The sequence below is a fragment of the Phasianus colchicus genome, chromosome 2, assembly GCF_987193195.1.
Source record: "Phasianus colchicus chromosome 2, bPhaCol1.hap1.1, whole genome shotgun sequence".
Taxonomy (NCBI): domain Eukaryota; kingdom Metazoa; phylum Chordata; class Aves; order Galliformes; family Phasianidae; genus Phasianus; species Phasianus colchicus.
Window position 1 is genome coordinate 110,291,308 of NC_143437.1, and position 14,656 is coordinate 110,305,963.

General features: G+C 43.5%; 1 protein-coding gene across 2 annotated transcripts in view; it reads right to left on the minus strand.

The window, feature by feature from the left end:
* PTCHD4 (patched domain containing 4) overlaps positions 1-14,656 on the minus strand; it is an 87,102-nt gene that overhangs the window by 51,403 nt on the left and 21,043 nt on the right. For both annotated transcript variants that reach the window (XM_031604912.2, XM_031604911.2), the window contains exon 2: positions 11,922-12,402. In XM_031604912.2, coding sequence (XP_031460772.1) covers positions 11,922-12,402 — 481 coding nt within the window. The remainder of the gene's footprint in view (positions 1-11,921; positions 12,403-14,656) is intronic.

The following is a 14,656-nucleotide window of genomic DNA, read 5'->3' on the forward strand; positions in this document are numbered from 1 at the left end:
GACAAGAGTCAGTTTGGATTGACTGCAGACTTAACCAGGGACTGCAGAACTGCTAAAATCTCACAGAGAATCATACAGTCCTTGAATTACTAAGGTTGGGAGGGGCCTCCAAGATCATCCATTCCAACCATCCTAACCAACCTACCACCAGTATTTCCCACCAAACCACGTCCCTTAGTACCACATCTACATTTTTCTTGATCTCCTCCAGTGATGGTGACTCCAGCACCTCCCTGTGCAGCTCATTCCTGCTCCTGACCACTCTTTCAGAGAAGAAATTTTTCCTGACACCCAACCTGAACCTCTCCTGGTGCAATGTGAGGCCATTCCCTCTCATCCTATCACTAGTTTTAACCTTACATGGGAGAAGAGGCTGACCTGTACCTCGCCAATTTGTACACTTGCCGTGTGATGATGGCCAACTATGCCCTTGGCTCCCTAAATAGGTGTATTTCTAGATTACAGGGTCAATTTGTTTATTGTTCTGTGAACCAGTTTGTTGGTTTTTTTTTTCAAATTCTGAGAGAGAAATTGGTAAATCTCATTTTGGATACCAAACTGTGCATAATCTTGGCACTATGGCTTTGAGCAGATTTATCTTTCTCTAAGCAGTTAAGTCTTCAAGACAGTAGTTCTTCTTTATGAACTTCCTAAAAATATTTGGGTTTGACTTCTCAAGGAGTTTGCAGAGAACATGGATTCTATTTTTATTAAAAGTTCAAACCCACATACAGCGCTCTCACATGGCACATTTAAGCTGAGAGTACTTCACCACTCATACGGAGGAGAAGGTTATAAAACTGTGACTGAGACGGGGAAGATCTCTATGGAAGAACTGTTTCCTACATCTTCCAGTGCAAGAACTCAGCTCATCAGTGACAATGACCATTGAAATGACAAGCTCAAAGACGTAATGCTTTACAGAGCTAAGCTGGACTTGTGGATGTTACAAGTTTATGTGGCCAAAAGAAAAAAGTGACAAAATTCTAGGATGAAAATTGTTGAGAGCTGTCAGCAGCAGAGTTATTATCTGTGGCTCCTTGAATCCGAGGAGCACTCTAGGAACTGTGTGCTTGCCCTGTCTTGCTGCGCGTTCAGAGTTACCAGCCATCGCCAGCAGTAAGATGTTCAGCTGGGGGAGTCTGTGGCCTGGCCTGACAGTCGTTCTTAGATTCTGTGTCCTTACTACAGGAGAAATGACCCTTGGGTTTAGAGCAGATATCCAAATTTTAGAAGACTGACATTATCTGGGACAATAATAATTCTCTGAGCATTAGATCTAGGAAGGCGTTGTAAGATGAAGATTTTCCAATCACAAGAAGCTGGATTCAGTGAGCCGGAGCTGCCTTTGAATTTCACTCATTATGCCATATATCAAACTCAGTAGACAAAAATTTATCATCTTGAGACGTGTCTTATTTGTTTTGTCATGTAAGGTTAAAACAAGTGATGGGAGAATCTGAGATCATCCCTAACAAATTCAGAGTAACTTTGTTGATTGATAAGAAACTTCCAATTTATTCAAGTAGTCAGTGGGCTACTGACCCAGCCACAGATACCGTTAAGACAAATCCATGGAAGAACGTGACATGGAAGTGAAAAATCTCTCTGTTTTTCAACTGTTTCTGAGATGTGTTCACTTTTCTGTGTCAATGCCAGGCCAAGCAATGATCTCTAAGAATGAAAAAAACTTGCAGTGTGCTATTGTAAAAATGCAATAGAAGCCTTAGCTGTGTTAGTGACTAATGAAACTAACGATGTTCCTGTGTTTCCAAATAAACTTTGAATAAAGTCAAAGAAATGTTGTTCACTAGCTAAAATAAAAAGTATTGTAGAAAATGTATTGTTTGATGTGTGTTTGGTAACAGTGTCAAGTCCCAGGGAGGTGGAATGCAAACATGACAGGATTGGTGAAGGAGGCCACAAAAGCCAAGCTAAGGTCTCCCAAATCACCAAAAATACTCTCAAAGCAGATGAAACTCGTAAGCAAAAGTCTCAGGTGGAGGAAGTTTTAATGGTTTAATTGCTGTGAAAGCTGAATCATGACTGTTTGTGGAATATGTGGTTACACTTTGGTGGTGGTGGTACATTGATACTGCAAGTCTGGAAAGGGGATGAATATTTTTGCCTTTTTCTTTTTGTCTGATGTTTTATGTGAGTGTATGGATGGCGTCTGGACGAGGTGCTGCGAGGTAGGGGTTAGTAGCTTAATGGGTAGTAATGGTAATGGGAGGATGGTTGGATTGGAGAATTTGTAGGTTCTCCCAACCCTGTGATTCTATGATTCGATGATTTTCTGCATCTCAGTTCAGTTGCCTCTCCATGACCATCCATTACTTTTGTACCGCCCAACAATTTCAAAAATTGTGGCAGAGGATAAGAGCTTTTAATCACGACAAGTTTCTACTTTTTTAAGAAGTCTGAAAAGAGATCCTATTACCTTCCCCTCGGGGAAAGAATAAGTAGATTAGAGGCCAAAACCCAATCAAGAGAGATCTTTTGAGACTTCCTCCATTGGCCGCATTGTGCAGAGTTTGAATTCAAATAACCTAAGGAAGAGGTAGCACACGTAGCTATGATTAGTAAAGCCTTCTCTCCCTCAGTATCCGACCATGGTTATTCATTTAAAAGCTGGCTAATGGCTCTGGTGGGAGAGACCCTGACAGCCCAGAGAAGGGACTGTGGAAGGCACAAAGGAGTAGGTCAGCCCAGCAGCTCTTGATCCTCAAAGCTGTACCTTGAGGCTGCCTGGCAGCATAGGGGCAATCGCTGTTTTTGTCTGATCTAATCTCATTGGCCCCAACACCACGCTTTCTGCCTGCTTTCATCTAGCAGCTCTCCTCTGGGGTCTTCTCTTTCAGCTGCTCCCACAAGAAGGCTGCGCGCTGGAACGGTTTTGGTTTTGCTCTTTCTGTAGCTGCATTCTTTACTGTTGTATCGACTCTAAGCACACAAAGCCTTTTTGCCCCCGGGGCTCTGGGACCACTTTTAGAAGGTTTGAATTGCCTCAGCTGAAAACTCCATGCCAGCTTGTTATAAATGTTACTGTGGCAGGATGGAAGGTTTCAGTGCTCTGCACTCAGTATGCACAACACCCTCTGCATTCTTCTCCTTTAACACTGCATCTTCCCTCCAGGATAATAGTTTCTCCAAAGTAATAATAAATCTATCAACAAGAAATGCAAAGAAACAGAGAAAAATTCATCTGCTGCGGTTTGGCAGGGCGTGCAGCATCTGCTCCTTGGTGCTCCTCATAAAGCAATGCAAGTGCTCCCTCTAGTAGGTTATACCTACGGTTCCCAATTTATGTGAAGTTCATCAAATGATACAGTACTAATTGTGCTGTGCTAGCAAAATAATTTTCTCCATACACAGCAACTGAGTTCAAATGCCAAGATGAGATACAGCTCTTAAAATCTCAGCGTTTAAATGTGAGTTCGAAAGTGTAGGTGGGGTTGTCCAAACGCATATCAGGCTGTAAGGAAAAGCTTCTGCGCATTGGGCTTCAGGAGCAGAGTGTGAGCAAAAGATTCCAGCTGCTGAAATGCTGCAGCTGACTGCAGGACAGTGCGATGACCACGTGCCAGGATGCAGTTACCTGCTCTCGGGGAAGACTGATTTAGATACTGCTAAGCCATAAAACATGCTCATTGCATTCTCCAGTGAAACACAGCCACGTCTGAATGAATGTGGCAGCTGCTGGCAGTGCTGCACGGAGCACCACTGCATGGTGGTTCTCACCACTACTGGACCCAGCTTCACAGCAGGGGGAATCTAAGGAAGTAGAAATGCAATTATTCACGCTGAAATTTGGCCAAGACACTGATGACAGTATGCCCATTCTGGTAGAACAACAATTAAAGGGCATTTCTAGTGATCCAAAACTGAAAAACCTGAGGTTTCTGCCTCATCCATTTGGTAGCACAAGCATTCCCATGCTGACAGCCATCTCTGGTACCATACCCAGGACCATGCTGATCATCTGAAGCATGTCCCTCCTCTGAGCAGTCAGCCACACGTGGATGGGACACTGCCTGCTTCAGCACACCTAGCAAGGTGAGCCACGTGGGGTGTCCCATCTTCTCATATGCTTCTGTCTGAAGGCCAGTAACACCAAATCATGCCAATGTTACAGCAGAAAGCTGCTGTGCATCGTCTGCTTCTGTTATTTGGTTATGGTCATAGAAGAATGAACCTGGAGCAGCTTGGCTGCATCCTGCTCTGTGTCCTGTTCCGGACTCTTCAGGGGAAGGCGAGCAGACAGAAGAGAGCAGCTATGGGAAAATCTTTCACGTGATGTTTCCCTGTGACTGGTTTTGAACCGTGCTTTTCAACTTGGCTGTTAATTTTTATTGTTCTTCCTTACCACCAACTTTGAGTGCTGCATTATTATTCGAAATAACAAAGATGCTGCAGCAGCTGCGTAACATTCCAATCCTTTCTGAGTCAAGCTGAATTTGGGCCACAGCCGTATCTTGCAGCAGTGAGTTCCAGGGGCTGATTGTACACAAAAGATATTTCTAGAGAAGGTCAATGCTCTTGCTGCCCTTCATTTTCACTTAAAAACCGGAGGCACAACTTTGTGCTTCCCTATGTACCTATGGAGAGCAGTTGGCGTGCTCGATAGAGCACAGGACCGTTGTTTGCTCCTCCGGGCAGCACAGCCCATCCTTCCTGCCCAGCAGGGAAGAAAGGACAATGTAAGGTTTCATCTTCCCTCCGCACACCAAAGAGCACAGGATATATCCTTCTGAAGCTCATCCTGCCCCACTTCTGCACTTTCCTGCAGACTCACAATGCTCCAACAGAGATCAGAAACCATCACAGCGTTCACAAGAAAGCAGGAGCTACTGTAAAATATCCAGGAAATAAAAATCTGGTATGAAATTATATCCATGCTGAAGTAAGAACGGCCCCACATATAAAATACCCTCAAAGCAGATACTATGAAAAATTGCACTGCATGGTTTGGCCGGACAGACTCTGAAATTATAGGCATAAACTACAGCAAGGAAAATATTAAGAAATACCTTTACAAATGTGTAGCTATTTAAGCACTGGAACAAGCTGTCGAGGCCAGTTATGGAATTGCTACCAGTGATGCTATTCAAGGCTGTATTTGACATTGCCCTGTTAGGGATGATATACGTAGAGCTAAATCAGTTCTGCCATGATGCAGCTCAGCCCAAATGAACCAACTGTAAATGTGACGTGCATTCCTACGTGCTAAGTACAAGGAATGAAATTCCTGTTAAGTGAGATCAATGGGCAGAAAAGGTCCATCCAATAGAGAACCTTAAATAACCCATTTGCAGGAATGAGCATTGCCATGAAAAGGTAGAAAAATGAGAGCAAGAGGTGGTCAGACAAATGTGGGAGGCATCTGAAAAGGAAGCTTCCTTTATAATCTGAACAGTTTGTGTATTAAGATTACTAAACATACATTTTCAACTGTAAAAGAAAACCATTCCCTTCAGCCTTTGACACTGTAACTAAAAACATGCTCTCTTCCTTTACCAAACTACTTTTTTAAAGAACTTGCAGAAATGCTTGCAGCAAACTGGAAGCAATTCCATTTCAGCAGAAGATTGTTACCAGGCTGTCAGCTGTGGACAGAGAGCTGTGGAAGTTGTTTTGATAAAAAATATTTTTTTTAAAGAAAGAGAGAGACAACAGTGTTTGGAGTCTGCATCTCGGACAGGTTGGGTTAGTGCAGTTCACGCTGGAATCAATAGGAAGAAGAGTTTAACTGTCTGTTCTCAAGTAAGAAACCCTTACGGAGGATGTAGTAGCAATGCACTGTGCCTGGGCCATGTCCAAGGTCAAATGTTTTCACCTGAGCTGAGCCTCAGAGGAACTGATGAGCAGACCTGCAGACTTGCTGGACTGGGGCAATTGTCCTAAGGGGTGATGAGTTTTTGAGCTGACAGGAGAAAAAGAGACTTTTCCCTAAGTCTCTAAAAGAAAAGGAGAGAGAGTCTGCCATCTGTAATGAATTAAAGTCCATTGATACGTGCATGCTATGTATGCATACATGAAAATATACACGCTGCTTATATCTTATACAATCATAGAATCATAAAATCATGGAATGGCTCAGGTTGGAGGGGTTCCGACAGCCCCCAGCACCCTCCCCCTGCCATGGGCTGGGTGCCCCCAGCTCAGCTGCCCAGGGCCCATCCATGGCCTCGGGCACCTCCAGGGATGGGCACCACAGCTCTGGGCAGTGCCAGTGCCTCACCGCCCTCTGAGTGAAGGATTTCCTCCGAATATCTGACCCAAATCTCACCTTTTGGTGTAAAACCATTCCCCTTGTCCAATCACTATCTTCCCATGTAAGTAACATGAGGGGTTGAAGTATAAGCATTCACTCTGGCTTTTATAAATGGACCGTCCAGAGATTAACTCAGCTCACCCCAAATATCTCCTAAGGGATAACCCAAATAACTTTGGAGTGGCCAATTTCTCTCCACTGTCTAGGAAAGAAATTGAGAATGCGTCACTTCCGTTAAGGGAGGAACGTATGGGACATCCAAAAAGGTGATTTAAAACTTTGTTTTATCCTCCTCTTTTTTTCCTTTTGCTTTCCTGTGTTGTTGTTGTTACTCTCATTTCCAGCTTTAAGAATCAAGAATGGACATTTTCTAATCAAGGAACAAGGTATTTCAAATCCTTGATTGATTTAAGTGGGTGGGAACATGCACTTCTGTAAGATAAAACAGCAGATTATCTGGCTTATAAGACATGGAGTGGTGAGATTTACTGCAGCGCTCTCTGCTCTAAGGAGTCATCATCCTGCTCCTTACACAGACAGGAGATGATCAGACGATGATATGAAATTCACATGCAGTTTGTTTTACTGCTGAATCAAAGGACAAAACCAGATTCACTCCTGAAATATTATTTCTAAATTGCAGCTGTAATCAGAAAATCCAGTGATTAAAGCGAGTGTTAGAAATGCTGTGGTCCTTCCATAGAGATAACTTGTACTTTGGCCCTCACACTTTTCCTGCCAGATTTCAGAAAGTACTTTCCTCATTTGTGCTATGCCTACTTTTGCTGTCATTTCCCATGAATTACCCGAGGGGTAACACCATCACATCCCACATGTACTCAAAGCTGATCATCAGCCCTAATTGTAACAGCTGCTATAGTCATCCTCTGAAAGAGGCTAGATGACTTCTGCCTGAAATACTGGTAACTGCCTGGAGCCCTGCCTGCTGCTGCCTGGTTCCCTCCTTCCATGTGAGTTTCGCAGTCAGGGGAGGGAATTCCTAGGAATTAGAGCAGAAAAAATTTGCTCAGGGCCGTGATTTAGCGGAGGGCTGTTAGAGTTGGGGTAGGATGGTTGGGTTGTGGTTGGACTTGATGATCTTTAAGGTCTTTTCCAACCTGAGCTATTCTATGATTCTATGAAGTCTGCATCAAAGCTACAATCTATGCTTGTCTTCTTGTGAGTTCTCACATTGGGAATAACGTTTTGACTGGAGACAGATAATCTACTGCTTTCCATAGAGTTTCTTCCTCTTTATTACCTTGCCAGTGTATTATTAGCAGTATAATTACTGCTATTAGTTGTAGAAACAGTGTTACAAGGTGTTGTAAGGTGTCCAATGAGCTTAATGCCTTCTACAGATTCAGTGAAAAACTCTCTTCCTGTGAAGATCTTAAAGCCTTCACAGTCTGGATTACAAAAGGCAGGAGATATTTCAATCACCATGAATCCAGCCAAGAAATGCATTAGCTTTTTAAAGAAAAAAACATATTTACACTCTATTACATCGTAGCTACGCTTTTTTTTTTAGGTAAGATTTCCACTAAGATATATGGTGAGGCACTTCACTGAGTGGCCAAACATAATTATGTGTAAAATGACATAATTGATATACCTGCATTTAAAAACACACAGTGAGATCCTCAGCTGCGTTTAATCATTATCTCCATGATGATATCAGTCTGGCTCCTGTGCATTAAAAAGAAAATCATGGGAGCAATAATATCTTAATTATGTAGTTAACCTTCTGGTTATATTAATTAGTAATGATTAGACAAGGGGAACCATAATTATGTCACGTACATAACAACCCTTTGGAATTGCATTGTGTATCTGAACACGAAAGGCAACGTGAGCACCTCACCTGGTGCATTTCTCAGGTCTCTGCAAGGAGCCAACCAAGCAGTGTAGGCACTGTACTGGTTTTCCTGAGGCATGTGGAGAAACGATATCAGGAAGGAGCACTCAGAGCAAGTAGGGCTCCCTAACACTGTCCTCTGGTCTTATTTAAGGATGAAGTTTCTCACTATGAAGAACAAAGTAAAGCCAATCTCAGCTGATGCTTCTATCCCAGTATCTCTGAGATATGTCTGAGATACCTCACAGGTAAGACCTCAATAGATAGTAATGGCATGAGGAAACAATCTCCAGTTCCACTATGGGAGGTTTAGATTGGATGTTAAGAATTTCTTTGTAAAGTGAATGGTCAAGAATAAGGAAGAGGTTCCCAGGGAACTATTGGAGTTACCGTCCCTGGAGGCATTTAGGAGATGTGTGAAGGTGGCATTAAGGGATGCTGTTTAATGATGGACTTGTAGTTCAGGTTGGTGGTTGTATTTGTTGGTATTGAAGGTCTTTCCAACCCCAATGATCCTATGGTTCTATTCCAGTCATCCAGATGGCAGCATCTTGCTCTGCATGAGACGAACAAGTGCAGATAACAACACAGAATTTCCATTGTAATTTGTCCTTTAAGGGTGAATGTCAAAAGACATTTTAAAACAAACAAATATACTTCAATTGAACACTTTACAAATGTCAGACTGAATCTTTCTAAAGCTGCCAGCATTCAGGTATGTGCGTATTCTGGTTTGCACTGCCAGGTGCTTAGTGGCTGTATTCCAGGTTGTTATTATTATCATTATCATTATTATTGTCATTATCATCTAAGTAACTTGGCTTTGAAAGCCTGACTTGTAAATCTGACATTTGTAATTCTGGAAAACTTTGTAAACTTTTGCATTTAGATTCACAGATTAGTTTTTTGATGTATTCTTTTAATTCTGTGGTTCTGTCAGCATTGGGCTCTGGTACAACATGGACTATAGTTAGGTATTGTTCTGTAGAATTAATAGCTCTGGAGTCTTTAGTGGATCTTGCAGGTTCAGTAGAAAACTCTGTCTTTGTAGGAACCAATTTCTGTGAGGCCTTGGGCACACCATGGGCTGTGCAAGATGTCACTACCTGGCATTAATTCACGGAACCGATGTATCTTTGCAGGATATAATGCTTTAGGACTTTGGTAAGCCGTACATCCCACATTTTAGTTGATCAAACTGTAAAACTCTTCCCTAATATTTTCTAACAGCAGTTGGTAAGCAGCTCTTTCCTAACACATTTCCAATTCAGTCTGGCTTTCAGAATGAAATTTCTGTAGAAAGTTTCTTAAGTGTATTCTTTTTCAACTTGAAGTTTGTTCAATATAGTGCTATAGAAGCAATTCTTGCAAATAATTCATTTCAAGAGACTTGTTTTTCTTTTGCTCTCGGCAGTGGTTGTGACAAGAGTGACAGCACAAAACACAACAGAAAGTTGTAAACATTTTTTTTCTTTAGACAGAGAGCTCCTAAATTTCCACCTAAATGGAGAACCAAGCCACTCTGCTTTCATAAACTCTGGTCCTTGCCTAAACCCAGGGTCGCAGCGCATGCACGAATTAAGATAATGCTGCTGCTATTCCAGCCAATGCATTGGGGTGTAGGGGTGCTGATGCCTTTGAGGTATGTCAGTGGGATGGGGCTGGGTTGTTTCCTGTTGTGCTGGGCATGTGATCCTGGGCGATGTGCTCCAGGTGACCCAGCTTGAAGCACAGGAGTTGGACTGGATGATCCCAAATGATGCCTTCCAACCTTAACTATTCTGTGGTTCTGGCACCCTGTGAGGTCGAAAGCTCCACCTGCAGGCTCTGTTTGGTGCTACACAGGAGTGACAACCTGGGGGTCTGTCAAGCAAAGATCCCCAGATTATGTGTCCTGATCACCACAGCCATCTGAACAGCCACCAGCAGAAGAATGAATACCTTTTCACTGCTCCACAGTTCTTTTCTGTCCTTCAGTTCTATTTGCAGCACGAGCAAGGCAGCGCCATTTGGCCCTGTTAACTGACACACAACTCCTGACACCAACAAAAAGCTTGCTGTGTTCCAATAATGAGCATGAGTCTTCCCTTTGCCACCATCTACCTTTTCCCCTTCCTGGCACACAAATCTCTTTTTTCTAACTTCACTCGGGTCAGAAACTGGGAACAGACAGAGCAGAGCCAGACCCTTCTCCAGTCTTGAAGATGTGATCCAGATCAATTCATGCTCCATAAACTCCATTCTCCCCCAAACCAAAAGTTGCATTCAAAGCACACCATCTCAGCAAACCACCAAAACATACCCAGAATATGCACGAAAGAGTGAGAATAGGCACAGATCAAACTTCCTGAAGCCACTGTCATAATTCAACAGTCTAGATGATTGAATTAGAGGCTTTAGCATGGCTTTGTATATCTGCACTAATGAGGCTGCACCAATCAAACAGTTCCTTGGTGCCTTTTGCCTTCTTCCCTTTTGCAGCTGGGCTATTGGTCATCCACTGCATTCTGCTCCCTCCTACCTTAGCTGGCTGCATCTTCCTTGGGTGCAGCACAGAAGGCAGCAGCCTGCTCTGCTGGTAGGGACAGGGATGCATTAAATAATTAAGAGGCAGAAGGTGAGGGATGCACGTATCCGCAGGGCTTTTCTTTAGAGAAAGAGCAAGAGTAGGTTTTTTCAGATAGTGAGCATTTTAAGAAAAAATATGGGACACTCCAAACCTTGACTCCATCTTTGCATGCTTAGTTACCTCTCAGTGCAGCAGAGGGCTGTTCTTGTGTGCTGCAGGTACGAACTGACTTTAAAAATGAACTGAAAAGAAGCAGAGTTACTTCCCACAGATAAGATCCTCTGACGCCCAAAAGCCAGCAGGAAGCTCGGCGTTACGGCTGTCTCTGCTGGGGCTCAGCACAGAGCCATACGGGAGCTTCAGCCTGGCGGTGTGCAGCACCCCTTGCACACATGGCTGTGGTTGCACCGAGCACTGCTGCCTCAGTGAGCCATCTGCTACACGCTGCTCTGCTTGCCAGCGTCCCTTCCTAGCAAACTCATTAACCACACAGATGCGCTCAATGTGCTGGAACAGAAATGAGAATGGGAGTAATGAGAACAATTCTCCTGCTAAAAGAACTGCTTTCTACATCTGTTCTTTGACTGCACCTTCCCCTGCCCGGGTGCAGCACAGAGGAAATCTCTGCAACTGATCTCAAACTTCACAAATGGAGGGATTATGCTCTACAGATACTGACAGCTTTGCTCACAGCCTGGCAAACACCACAGCTTTCATCTTCTCTCTGCAATAAAGTCCATCAATCTTATTCACACACCAACCCATTCCCCTTTGCCCCTCAGACAAAGCTGGAAGAGAAACGTTCCTTGGGAAGGATGCTGAAATATTTCCTCCTCCTTGTCCTCCCGTTTTAACTGACCCTTTTGGCTCGCCTCCCATCAAAGTCAGGTCAACACGCATCCGCTTGCCGTGCTGAGCTGACTAGTTTTCAATAACAATTTCTCCTTTGTTTTGTAACCGAGATCAATAAAACTGCCCCTCTCTCATATTGGCCGAGATTCCAGCAACGTCATTCGCTCCTTATTGTTGCTACTGCTTCATTTTGTTCCCCCCCCCACCCCCTTTTTTTTTTTTTTTGGCAAGGCACAGATCAATTTAACAAGATGAAAACGACTTAGAGTTTTACTCAAGGTAAAATCTGCACTTTATAACCCAGGATGTAATTTACAATCCTGTCATTAAGCTCTGTTAATCCTATTATTATGAAGATAAATAATTACCCATAGCGAAGAAAGGGATTCCCAACAGAGTAGAATTATATTTTCCATCAGTAATGAAAAATATCCCTGCCGCAGTGACACTGGAAATACAGATAGTGAGTACTCCCAAGAGTCCCAGGAAAGGTTTGCTACGCAGGCAGTCCTTCATGGAGCTCGAGAGGGTAGCAGTCAGGAGGATCAGCATCAGGCTCACCAAAATCTTGCCCCTGGCCAAGAGACTGGTCTGGTGGAAGTCCTTCCAGAGGCTGAAGGACGCCAGCGAGTAGAGCTGCAGATCTTGGTGATCCAGCTGCATCTTGTGCATCAGTTTACAGAATTCACTCTCCCACTTCTCCCCAATGAGGTCCTGGGTGACAGAGCCATACGTTTGGAGGTAGTAAGTGATTTGGATGGCTCTGGCTGATTTGACTCTCTGGTCCTTGCTGTTGGGCACTTCCATGACCCCTCCAAGCTGGTGGCCAATAAAACTGCTCCTTCCATCCTGGGAGGGAAAGTAAAAAGATGAGCATGTGGTTATCCTGCGCAAGAGGTATCACAGCGACACTGACTGGCTGTGCCTTTCTGCCACAGACAGGCTGAAGGCTTGACACAAAGGCCACTGCAGTCAATAGGAGCCATGCCTTTCACTTCAGTGGGCTTTTGGTCACGTCCCTGTGCCTGCCACATCTCTCTCTGTTTCTCACTCATTACATTCTCATTCGCAATTCTGTGCTGCAGTTCAGGGACTGCCCAGGTACTCGCTGCAGTCCCAGATGCTCGGGGACCAAAATGTTGCATGCAAGCTCCTCACCCCAAGGGAGAAAATCATTTTTCCACATTTTAACTGTGACAGAAAACAACAGAAGTTTGCTATAAAGATCAGTTTCTGGAAGACTCGCAATTTCCTGGCACTCAGAGAACTCTCAACAAATTGGAAATGTACAGAAAATGAGGCCGTAGGTTCTCACTACACAGATGAAAATGTAGGTGGATCCACAAAGTTTGATGGTTACTCTGTCTCTACAACAACATCATTAAAATCAGACTCTGTGAACTGCTTGTTTGAGATTTCCTGGATTTCTATAGGAGATACAGAAGTGGAAAGGACCTTAATCCTCAATTTAGCTATAATTACATACATACATCTTTCAAGAATATAAAACATACCTGGTCTTACTTATTTCAATGCATGCTAGGACATAAAGACTCCATGAAAATCAATGAAGGACATGTGTGGTGCACACAGAATCAGCCCCCATCTGTTTGCCAGATCAGACTATTCTTCTGTTGACTTGTCTGATCCCTTCTAATTTTTTGTCTCTTTGTTTGCTTGTTTGTTTCTTTTTTTTGTTGTTGTTTTGGTTGGATTTTTTATTTATGTATTTATTTTAGAAACAGTAAGATTTGTTACCCACTGGTTATTCTAGTTCTGTAGAATAACTGTGATCTGCCCCTCTCAATCAGGGGAAACTCATGTGGATTTAGACTAGCAAACCTCATTGCAAACTGAGGAAGAGGACCCAGCAGATTGGATAAAAATGTCCTAGCACAAGTAGTCTCTTTGAGCAAAATAACCCAAAAGCCAGGGATTAAATGCCTGCTGCGCACCAAATAACAGCATTTCATGGTTTTTCCCCCTCTAAATTGGATTTAAAGTTCTCAGTTTACTTTTGTACTTAATGAAAATACGTCTAAAATTCTCAAAATATGCCAAACATCATGCAGCAGTGAGGTCATGTGAGACAATGCTCTGCCTAGATGCAATGTGGGAATGAGCTTCAACTTGGGAAATGCTGCACCCCCCACACACATGGAAGGAACCGCCTGCAACCCCAGAAGCGTTTGGGGAAGGTGTCAAACATCGAGCATGCCCAACTTTAACCATTTCTAGACACAGCTTCCTCTCATTGCTGTGTTTTTCATCCCAAGGAAGAAGCAATGAAGCACGGTACCAGGTTTCATGAAACATAGTTGTCTTATGGTACACCTGCTCACAGAGCCCATAAATATCAGAAACTGACAGACAGTGCTCAAAAATGCTCAAAATGCGTAACAAACCCACCTTGTCCTGTCTCTTGTACACAAAGGAGGCAGATCTCCTGAATTTCCTGGCTACGCCTGCTTGAAGGCAGGAGCTTATGCTGCTTCCAGCATGTGCCCAGGGAATGTGACACAGTGCTTTTCAGAAGTCCATTTTTTCCCTATTCCCAGTTGTTATTTCCCATTGAAATAATGGCTTCTGGCGAGGTATGCTGGCACCAGCCAACAGACCAGGTGATTTGCAGTCTGATGCCAGCTTCTCAAATCACCTGAAGCCTCATTAAAATCATCATCTAGGCAGAAGCTGCTACTGTAGAGGGGCAACTGCTTCTCTTCAGGATCAAAAAATCCTCCTCTCCTCCTTTATCGGACTAGAAATCTATTTTAATTCACTGTTCCTACTTCTTTCTTTTTTTCCTAAGGAGAGTCACACTGACACTCTCACTCACAAAGGGTTTCTTTCCAAGCTGGCAGTTCAGGCTTGAGCAATGCAGTCCCTGCTAACATCGGATGCAGCTCCACAGCTGAAAATCCCCTTTGGCACTGCTTAGAAATTGTAGGAAGAAATGCCATATTTCCTCAGCATATTGACATTCAGATGATTTCAGCCACTGCAGGATACCTCAGCAGCACAGACCCCATCTCAGACAGCGGGCTGCAAGTCAGATCTCATTGACTGGCTATGCAGATGCACCACAAGGTTACGGGAAACTTAG